Source organism: Xylaria bambusicola (genome assembly GCF_022495145.1).
Source record: "Xylaria bambusicola strain CBS 139988 unplaced genomic scaffold F5B22scaffold_15, whole genome shotgun sequence".
Lineage (NCBI taxonomy): Eukaryota > Fungi > Ascomycota > Sordariomycetes > Xylariales > Xylariaceae > Xylaria > Xylaria bambusicola.
This window is the reverse complement of record NW_025953568.1, coordinates 47,780-59,795: the sequence shown is the minus strand read 5'-3', so window position 1 is coordinate 59,795 and position 12,016 is coordinate 47,780. Positions and strand designations below refer to the sequence as shown.

General features: G+C 49.8%; 3 protein-coding genes across 3 annotated transcripts; 2 read left to right on the top strand and 1 right to left on the bottom strand.

Moving 5' to 3' along the window:
• Positions 1 to 4,018: 4,018 nt before the first annotated feature.
• On the top strand, positions 4,019 to 5,821 carry F5B22DRAFT_635600 (uncharacterized protein; the record flags this gene model as incomplete). Its single annotated transcript, XM_047977169.1, has 7 exons — positions 4,019 to 4,226; positions 4,298 to 4,364; positions 4,545 to 4,638; positions 4,695 to 4,853; positions 4,920 to 4,971; positions 5,035 to 5,477; positions 5,537 to 5,821. 7 exons carry the CDS (start codon positions 4,019 to 4,021, stop codon positions 5,819 to 5,821), a joined length of 1,308 nt encoding a protein of 435 aa, XP_047831795.1.
• A 1,613-nt stretch (positions 5,822 to 7,434) lies between these two features.
• On the bottom strand, positions 7,435 to 8,061 carry F5B22DRAFT_645398 (signal recognition particle 14kD protein; the record flags this gene model as incomplete). Its single annotated transcript, XM_047978577.1, has 3 exons — positions 7,435 to 7,745; positions 7,834 to 7,912; positions 8,038 to 8,061. The coding sequence occupies 3 exons, from the start codon at positions 8,059 to 8,061 to the stop codon at positions 7,435 to 7,437; spliced, it is 414 nt and encodes a 137-aa protein (XP_047831794.1).
• Positions 8,062 to 8,744: 683 nt separating this feature from the next.
• F5B22DRAFT_601870 (uncharacterized protein) lies at positions 8,745 to 11,696 on the top strand. Its single transcript, XM_047974647.1, has one exon. The coding sequence runs from the start codon at positions 8,913 to 8,915 to the stop codon at positions 11,487 to 11,489; it is 2,577 nt and encodes an 858-aa protein (XP_047831793.1). The 5' UTR covers positions 8,745 to 8,912; the 3' UTR covers positions 11,490 to 11,696.
• Positions 11,697 to 12,016: the final 320 nt, after the last annotated feature.

Sequence of the window (12,016 nt, the reverse complement as noted above, 5' to 3'; positions counted from 1 at the left end):
CCGTAGGTGAGCCTGAATGGCTTGGATCACCGAGCTTCTGTGATCTTTTTCTGATCACGTGACTTTGTGGCGTTCCCGGCTGCGGGTTGTCTGCTGATCTAGGTCCGATAGGCCATCGCTCTGTTGGTTCGTAACAAAATCATGTTACCTACTCTAGGATTGTATTTTGCTCTCAATAAATCGTCCAATCAAGTAGTAGTTTGTTGAAGGATTTAACAAACGGGGTGGCATTGTATTTTGAGCTAGATGCAGTGATCCACGTCTCGTCAGGTTGATGATAGGGTCCACTTCGTGACCAATGGTACACGAAACGAAAAGAATGATGGCCATAAGCGCCAAAACTGAGGGCACGGGATAAGACGAACTCTTCACTCTGTGTATATTCTGTGTACAATCGTTAGTTGGCCGTTAAATCTCGGGGGTTCGTTTTGAGGACTGTTTCTTTCTGCATAAATTATACACTCAGCCTTGGAAGTTAGCTGACTGACAACAGGGTGAGCCGAGCCTGAGCAAAAGTACCTACTTCGTATGCCCAGTTACCCTAAGCTGTCTAGCCCGATTACTTTTACCTGCTATCCACTTACCACCTACCTACTTACTTATCTACCTAATACCCGAGCGAGAGTCGCTGATTAAGTAACCAGCGCTGCCCACCTTGTTGTTCCCACCGGCCAAGTCAACAGAGCTACCTAACCTACCTACAACAGTCTCTGACCGGCCAGTGACTGTTCTGTCTGACCGACGTGACGTGACGTGACGTGACGCTCTTCCACCACCCACACCACACCACGCACCATCATCAACGCGATACCTACATACCTACATACCTCTCATTCCGTCCCATCTCGTACAGAAGTTAACCTAAGCCCTATCGGCAGGGTGTTCATCTCCCAGTCGCCCATTTCTCCTTCTCATTGGACGATCTCGTGGATCTCTTGAAGCTTGGGAGAGTTCTGTGTGCCTCTTTCCGTGTGTGTCTGCGAGTGTGTGTACAACAACGCCTGCTACACCACTCAGCTCGTCTTGGGGTCTTGTGTCGCCCTTTGGTAGTACCTGCCTACCTGCCTACCTGTCTACCGTCCCTGTCTGCCTACCTATCTCGTCGCCTCATCGTCACCTTCTGTCTACCGCGCACCACCTTGGTTGCTGGAAAAGGTATGTACTCTCTCTTTCTTTGCGTCTCCTCTCACGACCACTCTGCTGCGCCTGCTGCTGGGCATCTGCCAGTCTGCGTGCTCCGTCATCCATTCACCATCCATTTCCCATCCATTCCCCATCCGTCGAGTCTTATCCGGAGGGCCCTATTTGAGGCCGCATATGCGCCCGGCTCTGGTACATGACCCTACCTACTTCGTACTTTGCATGATCCGCCCTCCTCCATTGCAACACTAGCACGTACACACACGCACACATACAATACCTACGTGCGCTTCACATACCTACACCACCACAGTTCCCCATCTACCTACGTCTTTCGATACATCCGCCCATGCCCACGCCCACGCCCAGCTGTTGCGGGACCTCTGGAGCTTAAGGAGTTGGCGTTGCCTTGCAGACCCCATCTGCCCAATCCCGGTAGCTCATCCCAACACATCCCATCCGGCTTCCATGCGATACACGCTATACTCAGCCATCCAGCCTTATTGCGCACTATAGTGTAATGCCTGTGTGCTCGTATTGTGTTCCCATGGCCGGCCTGTCTGTCCTGCTCCCCCCTCACCCAGCTCCCACCCTCATGCCATGGCACATTACCACCTACCTACCCTGGGCTCTCGCTGCTCCGATGGCCACATACCTACCTCATGTTATTGCTCGCGTTGCCGGCTCTGGGTTGGATGGACGGCCCCCAACCCATACAATTGCATATGTGATGAGCCACATAATGCACAGGGGCGCAGCGGCGCTCCCGTCGTTGCTTTCATAACAGTAGATGGTGGACACAACGCTGGCTGGTACGGCTTTTCTGATGTATATTTTTGTCTTAGGTACTCCATTTGCCTATCTATATACACACATACCGAGGTACCTTACAGCGCTGAAGAGGCCCTATCCAGCCCCGTCCCGTTCTTTTCACCCACTCCCAGCTCTTCCCCAACACCTGCATAATGACCTGCTCCTTGTCATTTCTAAAGGCTCACTCACCCCTCCATACAGATTACACAGCCTGAGTGCTGCTGCTATTGGTGCTGTCCTATCCCCAAAGTCCTGTTCTGTTTAGGGAAAAGAAAAGAAAATTTTTTTTCTTTCCTCGAAAGGCAGCGAAGTAGGACAAGAAGTCAGGACCTCCTATCAACTTGCTACCATGGGTAAGTCGCATATCATTTCTCTCTTACACACCTGTCTACACGGTTGTCCTTTTCTGCATTTCCTCGCCCTTCGCTTTTCATCCTTGTCCTGCCTGCATTGGATTATCGACAGAGTATCGCAGTTCATTGCACATACGTCTGTGTTGTATCAGAATTGGCTACGGTCAGCCAATCCCCTTTCCTTGTGTACCTTGTTTCTCTATCTCGGTAGTTTTGCTCCCCGCCTTACCCATATCGTCTCTCGGCTCCTTGACCAGCCTTATTCACTCATTAAGCCTCCCCAAGAGACAGATACAGTTGTGTCTGTGTGTCTGTGTGTATGTGCGTGAGTGAGAGAGATCGAGTGAGTGAGTGTGTATGCTATTGCCCGCTTTTCCTTCCCGCATGTTCCTCCCTGCCTACCTGCCTCCATTGCGCATGTAGAAGCTGTAAGCGTACACGTACATAACAGCCTACATATTCCTCCTGCACTCACATTCACAGGCCCCGTTGTTAATCCCGCCCTACCTGGCCACCAACCTGGCGCCGGGGCTTCCCACCAATCCCCCCCTCCCCTTAGCCGCATGTTCAAGGGATGCAAAATCCATTGCCTGCCTAGGTCTTGACGTGTTACTGCTTTGGCCTACCATTACGTGGGCATATCTATCGTTTGCCGTGGTAGCAGTGCCCACATCACCGTATTACCCGCTCTCCGCTCTGCCCAATCAGCATCCTCCACTCGACTTTCCACAGGGCTCTACAGATTTCACTCTGGCTGTCTTATACCTATTAGCAGCCACTCTACATATACATCTCGCCTCTCCTTTTATACTTCGCGACCATTACTTGCTTCCCCCCACTCCCTGAACCCTTTGCCCCCTTCCCCGATCCACTAACGGGCTTGACCTTCTTGATCCCCGTATGCAAGCACGGCCCGAGAGATTCACAACGCTCTTGGTTGTTCTCTGCGGGACTACCGCAAACCATATTACCTGACTGTTCCTTGTACTCTTGAGCAATTTCCCTGCTTCTTCGTTTGTGGAATCTAGCTTCTAACCTGGCCGTCTCAACAGCTGATTCTGGCGACACTTATCGCCCAGTAAGTATCATACTTTTCTCAGCATTCCCGGAAAGAGTATACGTTTCTGCCCTCCATGTAAAATCCTAGTCGGCATACCCATCGGTATGACATTGCCTAGGCTACGGCAAGGTGCTTGCGGTACTAAAAAGCAAGACTCTGAATCATATGAGGCTAGTCTAAACTTTGAGTACCTTGGTGGCCATGACCGCCAGGCTTGACCCTACCCTAAACATGAATATGGAAATGGCAAGGTAGATTCGGCTCTGGGTCAATCGATAGAAGCTTTCGAAAAATGACGCCAATGAGTCCTGTTAGGGAGTCGCAGCACCCAGAGCTCGCCTCGCCTTGCTTTGAATTGATGCATTCCCTCAGCCGAACACAGACTCTCTTCCTGACCATTTCCCTCTCCATATAACGTCAAAAGCAAATTACCCTTAATCACACCGGCTACAGCCGGACAAGGTTCAAAATAAGGTCCAGTACGTCATTGCAGGATGCTAATACTAGATTGCAGCGCGAAAGAACTCGTTCGCCCCGCCGCGGTCGATCTAGGAGTCCAGGTCGTTCGGGCCGACGCCGTTCATACACCCCTCGAAGCCGGTCTAGGAGCCGGGACGAATATCGTAGAGCAGACAGGCGGTCGCGTTCTCCCATGACTGGCGCTGGAGCACCGGCTGGAGGACCAGGTTCGGGATCGGGATTTGGAGCTGCACCTCAACGATCGTTCGAGGAGCGTGCCGCAGCTCGCGAACAGATGATGAGTAACATTCGAGACGCTTCGCAACAGGACCGGCGTGTCTACGTTGGTAACCTATCATACGATGTGAAGTGGCATCATCTTAAGGATTTCATGAGACAGGGTGAGTTATCCACACTCGAGGCTATATTGTAGTGTTAATGGGATGTTTGACTGACGTATGAAAAATTCTAGCTGGAGAGGTTCTCTTTGCCGATGTTTTACAGCTTCCGAATGGAATGTCGAAGGTGGGCCTTTACACGTGATTCTGGCTGGTTTTCTTTTTGGTTTTTCTTTCTCTGGCCTTTGTTGGGATCGATGGATTGACGGGTTGGGACCTTTGTCCATGGGGTCATGTAGGGATGCGGGTAAGTAATGCACCTATGCCTTCGGCGAACCACACGTGGCAGGGGTTGAGATCCTGAACTAACTTGGACTGCAGAATTGTGGAATATGCTACAAGGGAGCAAGCACAAGCGGCTGTGGCCACCCTCAGCAACCAAAATTTGATGGGCCGGCTCGTCTACGTACGCGAAGTAAGACTTCTCCGATGGAAACGTTTATTTGATATTGTGCTGAAGACGGGAAATAGGACCGTGAGGCCGAGCCACGCTTTATTGGAGCAACCGGCGGCCGCGGTGGCTTCGGCGGTGGTGGTATGCAAGGTGGTTACGGCGGCGGTGGTGGCGGCGGCTACGGTGGTGGCATGGGCGGCATGGGCGGCGGTAGTCGCCAGCTTTACATCGCTAACGTTTGTCTTTCCGCTCCTATGTCGACACCCCCATCGCATCTGCCTCTGTATTAACTGTAATTATAGCTTCCATACACCGTGGGCTGGCAAGATTTGAAAGACCTCTTCCGCCAAGCAGGTTCGCGCCCCCTTTGCATTGGTTATCATTTTACAGGCCTCCGACTAAACTAAAGAAATATAGCTCGAAACGGTACTGTGATTCGCGCTGATGTTCACCTCGGTCCGGACGGTCGGCCTAAGGGCTCTGGGATTGTTATGTTCGAGTCCCCAGATGATGCCCGTAGTGCCATCCAACAGTTCAATGGATATGAATGGCAAGGCCGCTTGCTAGAAGTCCGTGAGGATCGCTTTGCTAATTCCGCAGGAGGTGGCAGTGGTGGATATGGCAGAGGCGGGTTTGGCGGCGGCCGCGGAGGATTTGGCGGTTACGGTAGTCGTGGAGGATTTGGCGGAGGACGCGGTGGTTTTGGAGGCTATGGTGGACGTGGTGGCTATGGCGGCGGTGGTGTTGGAGGTGGACCCTACGACCAAAACACTGCCGCTGCCGCTGCTGCTGCACCGAACCCTTTCACTGATCATGCAACGTCCGGTACCGAGCCTAGCGATACCATTTATGTTCGCAATGTGAGTTTACAGACTTTTATCTCGTGTGAATTCGACTCGGTGTTAACTTTATGATCTAGCTCCCATGGTCTACAAGCAACGAAGACCTCGTCGAGCTGTTTACTACCATTGGAAAAGTTGACCAAGCTGAGATTCAATATGAACCAAGCGGACGTTCCCGAGGAACTGGCGTCGTTCGGTTTGACAGCCAGACAACCGCCGAGACATCGATCACTAAATTCCAGGGTTACCAGTATGGCGGCCGTCCTCTCGGTCTAAGTTACGTCAAGTACATCACCCCTGGTGGTGGTGACAGCATGGATACAGATCCTCATGGTGGCCTCTCACAAGAACAGATGATGTAAGGTCCCAGGTTTCGACCTTTATTAAGCCTCGGATGGAACGAATTTCACCAGGGACGCGAATGAACCAAAAGCCATTGGGACAAAAGTATCAGTACCAAAAGCCAACGATTTTTCTTTTTTTCTAAGGATCCCGAGGCCAGCTTCACGCCTGCTATAACCAACCGTGTACATCGTATTTGTTTCCATATTCCTTCCCTGGGGGTTGGTCATTGTAAAACGCTTTCTGTCAAGGGTCTTTGATCGCCATGGCCAAACTACGACTTGAGAGAGAATCACGACCCGATGCCAGGGTTTCGGAGTGGGCAGCGCTTTGCGGTTGTATAACTGAGCAAAGCGGGGGAAAAGGCGCACGTGTTTACAGCATTGGCTTGGGGTCCAACTGGGTTTACAAAAACTGAGATGTCTACAACTAAGGCGCTACGGGCCTCATAATTTTCCTTGACTTTTTTCTTTTGCTAATTGCTTGTTTGCTGTGTTAAGCCAAACACAAGTGGGGTGTATGGGTTCCATAAGTGGTGCGGCGTGGGGGCCCGAGAAGAGAGGATGCGCGAAAATAGATTGTTTGCCGAATAGTATTCTCTTTTTTTAAAAAATTCATTATGTTGTACAGCGTCCAAGTGTATTGATGCTATAATCAGTACCGGGCGCAATGTCTGATATATCCCAAACCCCTTTCTGCTTGTTGGTCCCTACCTAGTGATGCAAGAAGACATGGTGAGGAATGCTGCTGGATGACTTCACCCATATTTCCTTGGAGACCAGGTTAAGCATTATAAAGTATGTTTCTAAATACACAGGTAATCTACTTCGTGCTTACTTGCTTGCGACCGAATAATCAGCTGAATGACAAGCGCACCATTACAGCCATATAGATATATTGAATCCACAACTTGCCTTCCTATGCATACCTGCCGGCCATGCAGTACTACTTGCGAGGCCTAAGCTTGAAAAACATGTTGCTTGATTGGAGGTGGGTGGAAATAAAGAGAGAAGGCAAGGAAGACGATCTAAGTGATTGGTTCGGGGTTTCTGAACTTGTGCACTCCTGAGTTCACAACATGGGGTGTCATTTCATGACTTATACCGCCAATCGTATGTACTAAGGTTCTCTTTTACTTTTCCTTTCCCTGTGTCTTCCAAGAGTCTTCATAGACGGGTCGCACACTACCCCTCGACCCCGAGCCTAAGCATGATCGATGCGATACCCTGCGTCTATTTGAGCGGAGCGGAGACAGTGATCCGGCGACAGCCCCTATCCCGGTTGTACGATCAACACTTGAATACGTTGTTGAGGCACTTGGTCTGGGCACTTGTAATATGGTTTGTCACGATTCGACTATGTTGGTGTCGCATCCGCCGATAGCACAGCGTAGTGGACGCGCACTCGATCTAACCGCTAGGGCCCTAAATTGCATGCCTATCTCCCCCTCCTGCCTCTTTGACTCGGGTGGCGTTGATGACAATCAGCAGCAATCCAGGATTAAGTGACGCGCCCCCTCTCATTTTTCGTAGTACAACCCTTCATTGTGTCGCAAGTACCTGCAGCATTGATGATTCCGCAGCAGATGCTGAGATTCAGATGAACAACTTAATGTATACCGACAGTGAATAGTTCAGGGAATTGTCGTCGTTGTGGCCCCAACGGCGGTTCTGGTTTTCTTCTTCGCCTTACCCTTCCGCTTGCTCCGATCTCTAGGCTTGAGGGAACCCATACCCTGCTTGCACGTCTCAGCGTACCTCTCGAAAAAAGCCGGGAGCACATCAGGCTCTACGACGGTTGAGAACTTGATCTTCTTATTTGCCTTGCGATCCTCTTTGCCCTTACTGTTTGTCGCGCGTATCAGGATCGGTAATGGGCGGGGAGGTTGTAGGTCCGGTAGGACGCCATCGCTTGTGGGTTCGGGGAAAGGCTGATCGTAGGATACTTAAGCAACAGATGGCTTCGTTAGCATCGGACGTCCATCCAGGGTATTATAACTTGCTATTGGGTATGATTCTCCATGTCGTCGTACATCTCTTTTGTGTTAGGACGATAGACCCGTGGTCTTTGCCTTTTGCCGAGTCGAAGAGCCCGGTGAGTTTCGCGAAGAACTGGAATGATGCGGAAGGCTGGTCAGCAGAAGCTTATAGAACATGTTTCTGTGTAGGTTTTACACCATGTGCTCTCTCTCTCTCCATAAATGTACTGCTACAGGTTAGGAGAGGGTTGAGGATACCTCGTCATTGCTCAGGTGACCCATGGCGAACAGTCAATGCGGGCTATGCCCTCGTCGCTATCTATGTGCTGATGGTCGAGGGCTACGAATACAGCTACGAGTGGAATATACGCCACGCGCTCAGCTTGAAACGAAATCTCGTGAAATGTACGAGTGTATTGCGTGGTGCGTTGTAACCTGTATTATATGTCCCACTACTAGTCGAACGGTCGAGTGAAGGAGGAAATTGTGGGCTGCCTATGCCGCCCGCCTCCAAAAGTACCTACGTGTGTAGGTATACTATAAGGTTGGTGGATTGAGCTCATGCCTTGAGTGGCGGGGGTCTTGACCATATTTGAACTAAGCAAACCTCTTTCAAGAAGACTCGAAAGATCAAGGTTGAGATATGTAGAAGTAAGGTGTAATAATTCATATTTCTATACATGACTCTCATTAGTAGGCAAGATCCCTAGAAAACATATCAATGCGACGGATTCACGGAGACTTTGAAATGCCTAACCTAGGTACTATTGCTGTGGTAATACTGGGCAGTAAGTAAGTAACCTGGGGTATGTACTAGATACAGATAAGCAAGGTAGGTACTACAGAAATACTTAAGTGCACCTAATCATTTGGGTAAATAGCCGCAGTCTAACTATGGGTCTGCCGCACATCTAAGTACCGTGGGAGTAACTCTCTCTAAGTACCTTAGTAGGTACATCTGTCGCGTAAATTTTAATTTTTTTTATAATTTCATCCCCTGAAACCCGCGAGAATGTCAAACAGCAAAGCCACAATTTGAACAGTTACATAGTAAGAAACCGAGATCGTGGATTAGGGAGGAAACTATATAACTTAAACTGTACCAAACACGTATTATTTTATAAATTCCCACGATGGCTCCTGGTGCTAAGAGAAAGCTGTCACTGCCATCCTCTCTGCTTCACGAGCTCGACATCCAGCAAGGGGGCTCAGGGCGTAACAAACGCCAGCGTTCAAGGAAAGATCAAAGGAAAGAGGCCCGCATTCAGAAGAGATATGCTAGGAGTTCACAGTCTCGGCAAACCACACAACCCGCGCGCCAGTCACCTGCATCCCGCCATCAGAAAGCTTCGCCCAAGAGCGAGGACAACGGATTACCGTTCAGTAGCGACGATGAGCTCGATGAAGACGATTTTGACATTGATGACGAATATTTAGAGGAAAATGGTATCAATGGCGGAGAAGACGAGGATGAGAGCGAGAGCGAGGTTGAAGACGAGGATGACGATGAGGGGAGTGGAACAAAACAACTTAACAAGCCTAAGCTATCCAAATCAGATATGGCGAAAATTACGGAGGACGAAAAGGAAATCGCAAAACTTGAAAAGAAGCTTGGGATCAAGGGCAAAAAAAAATTGCCAAAGTCGTTTGACGAAGACGGTCTTGGCGGTCTATTGGAAGGCCTAGACGGAATCGATAGTGATGATGAGACTGGGCCCTTGTCGAAGACCAAGCGCAAAGCTGAAGCTGAAGAATGGCTGGCTCAAAAGCGGCGAAAGGCCGAGGCAGCAGCGGCAGCTTCGTCGGCTGTCACCACTGTCATTGCGGAGGATGACGAGGACACTGAGGGGAGCATAGGCGAAGATGGATTCGAGGAGGACGATGATGAGGACGATGTATCTCTCATGGGCAGCGATAGTAACGGTGAAGACGACGAAGACAGTCAAGATGACAAAGATAAATTTGATGGGTTCGAAAGCTTACAAGAAGAAGAAGAGCCAGCTCCACGCCAACGGGAGAACCCGTATATTGCGCCGACTACTAATGTTGCCAAATACGTACCACCTTCACTTCGCAAACAGTCTGGATCAGCCGATCAATCCGAAGCTCAGCTCAAGAGGCGCATCCAGGGATTGATCAACCGGCTTACAAACGATAACATGACAGGCATCCTCAAGGACGTCACGGACTTGTACCAGACAAACCCTAGGCAGATCGTGACCTCTACCCTTATCGACCTGATTATGGCACTTGTCTGCTCTCCCGAGAAGCGACCAGACTCCTTTTTTACGATGATTGCTGGGTTCATTGCTGCAGTGCACAAGACCATGGGAATGGCTGTGAGCGCCCAGTTCGTACAGCAGCTCGTTGAGACGCTGGAGGAGCGTTCCGCTGCAGCATCGGGGGATCAGTCTGATGCTGGATCGAAGCATTTGGTTTCATTGATCGCCGAGCTTTACAATATGCAAGTCATCAGCTGTAACCTCATCTTCGACTACGTTCGATTGTTCCTAGAAAAACCATCGGAGCTCAATACAGAGCTCTTGCTCAGGATTATCCAGCTCTGCGGGCCTTCTCTGAGGCGCGATGACCCACGCGCGCTACGCGACATCGTTAATCGCCTACAGTTTAATAACACGAAGGATATGTCAGTCAGAACGAAGTTTATGATTGACGAGATGAAGAAGTTGCAAAGCAACAAGGCCAAGGCCGTCGCGAGGAATAAAGACCTTGCGGAACAGCGCACTCTACTAAGGAAGAAAATAGGTACACTTAAGGGTAGCCATGACGTGCAACCGCTTCGCGTCGGTCTAAAGGATATACAGGACTCGGAGACACAAGGTAAATGGTGGCTCGTGGGTGCTAGCTGGCTGGGAAACCAGCGTGGACAGGGAAAGGATAAGAGCCTGCATGATGACAGCGAGGACGATGATGATGGCCTCGATAATGAGACTATCATGCAGGCAGGCGACGACTTAGGTATACCTGACCTTTGGCAACTAGCACGAGAGCAGGGTTTCAACACAGAAGTTAGGCAACGCATCTTTGTGGCTCTACACGCGGCTACGGACTGTGACGGCGCCGACCTCCTTGTGCAGAAACTACGACTCAACAAGCACCAGCGAAAAGAAATTGCCGAGGTTATCGTCCGCAGCGGTGAGCGACAGAACGTATACAACCACTATTATGCCCTTTTGGCTGATAGATTCAGCGATGATAAAGAGATGCGTTTCCAGTTTCGCCGGTGTCTGACCATTCGCTATAAGAAGATGGGCGAAGACGTCGATACCGGGGATGGTGATACCGGAGATGACGAGCTAGATGGCGAGTCTGACGAGGGCGTGAGATGGTTATTCAATACAGCCAAGTTATTTGCCTACTTGGTTACATGGCGAACGCTTAAACTCGCTGATGTCTTCAAATATCGGAATCTTGCGGCCCTTCAAGAGAAGACGCACATCTTCACCGAGGTGTTGCTGCTTACCGTGCTGCAAGAGGCCAGGGCAAAAGATATCAAAGAGATATTTGGAGGTCTGGCCACGGATTTGGACGTTGGACGTGGCGTGCAGTACTTCCTAAGGCGGCATGTCCGTGCAACCCAGCTTGTTGAGAATGATAGGAAGGCCGTGAAACTTGCGAGGAAGCGTTGTGATGAGGTACTTGAGTTGTTGGATTCCTTGCTAGTCCAGGAAGACCTTGAGCAGCGTTAAGCGACGCTGGGAGACGATGGCCCTTGGTAAGAAAAGATATTTGATTATTGTATATAACGACGCTCGTGTTCGAAGACTAGGTCTCATCCACCCTCAATATCAATAATGACGACAATTAGAGAAGACGCCTTGAACATAGCGGAAAAAACATTACCATGTCATCATATTCTATGTGAAAGTCGACGTCAACTGTTTCCGATCTCTTGAGTAACAATCACCATTGAGTCTAGACAAGCCGTTTCAATGGGGAAGTTAGCATGTAAATTGGAAAGTTATTTCGAAATATTTACAGTCAACCTCAGTATTTGCCTATGTGAAATGATTGTAGATAGTCTTGACTTGCTTGGGTCTAATGAGGGGTGTTCGAAAAGCCAGCAGCGAATATCCACTTTCGAGAACAAAAAAACTGACATATATCTAGTACTAAATGCCATTTTCCAAATTATACTAGCACCTAGGTACCTCATCATCGACGACGCGTAATATTCTTCATAGTATCTGCCTTTCGCTTTGATATGTTGATGCTG

Coding starts and splice junctions, on each gene's coding strand:
- F5B22DRAFT_601870 (XM_047974647.1), top strand. CDS start 8,913: ATGGCTCCTGGTGCTAAGAGAAAGCTGTCACTGCCATCCTCTCTGCTT.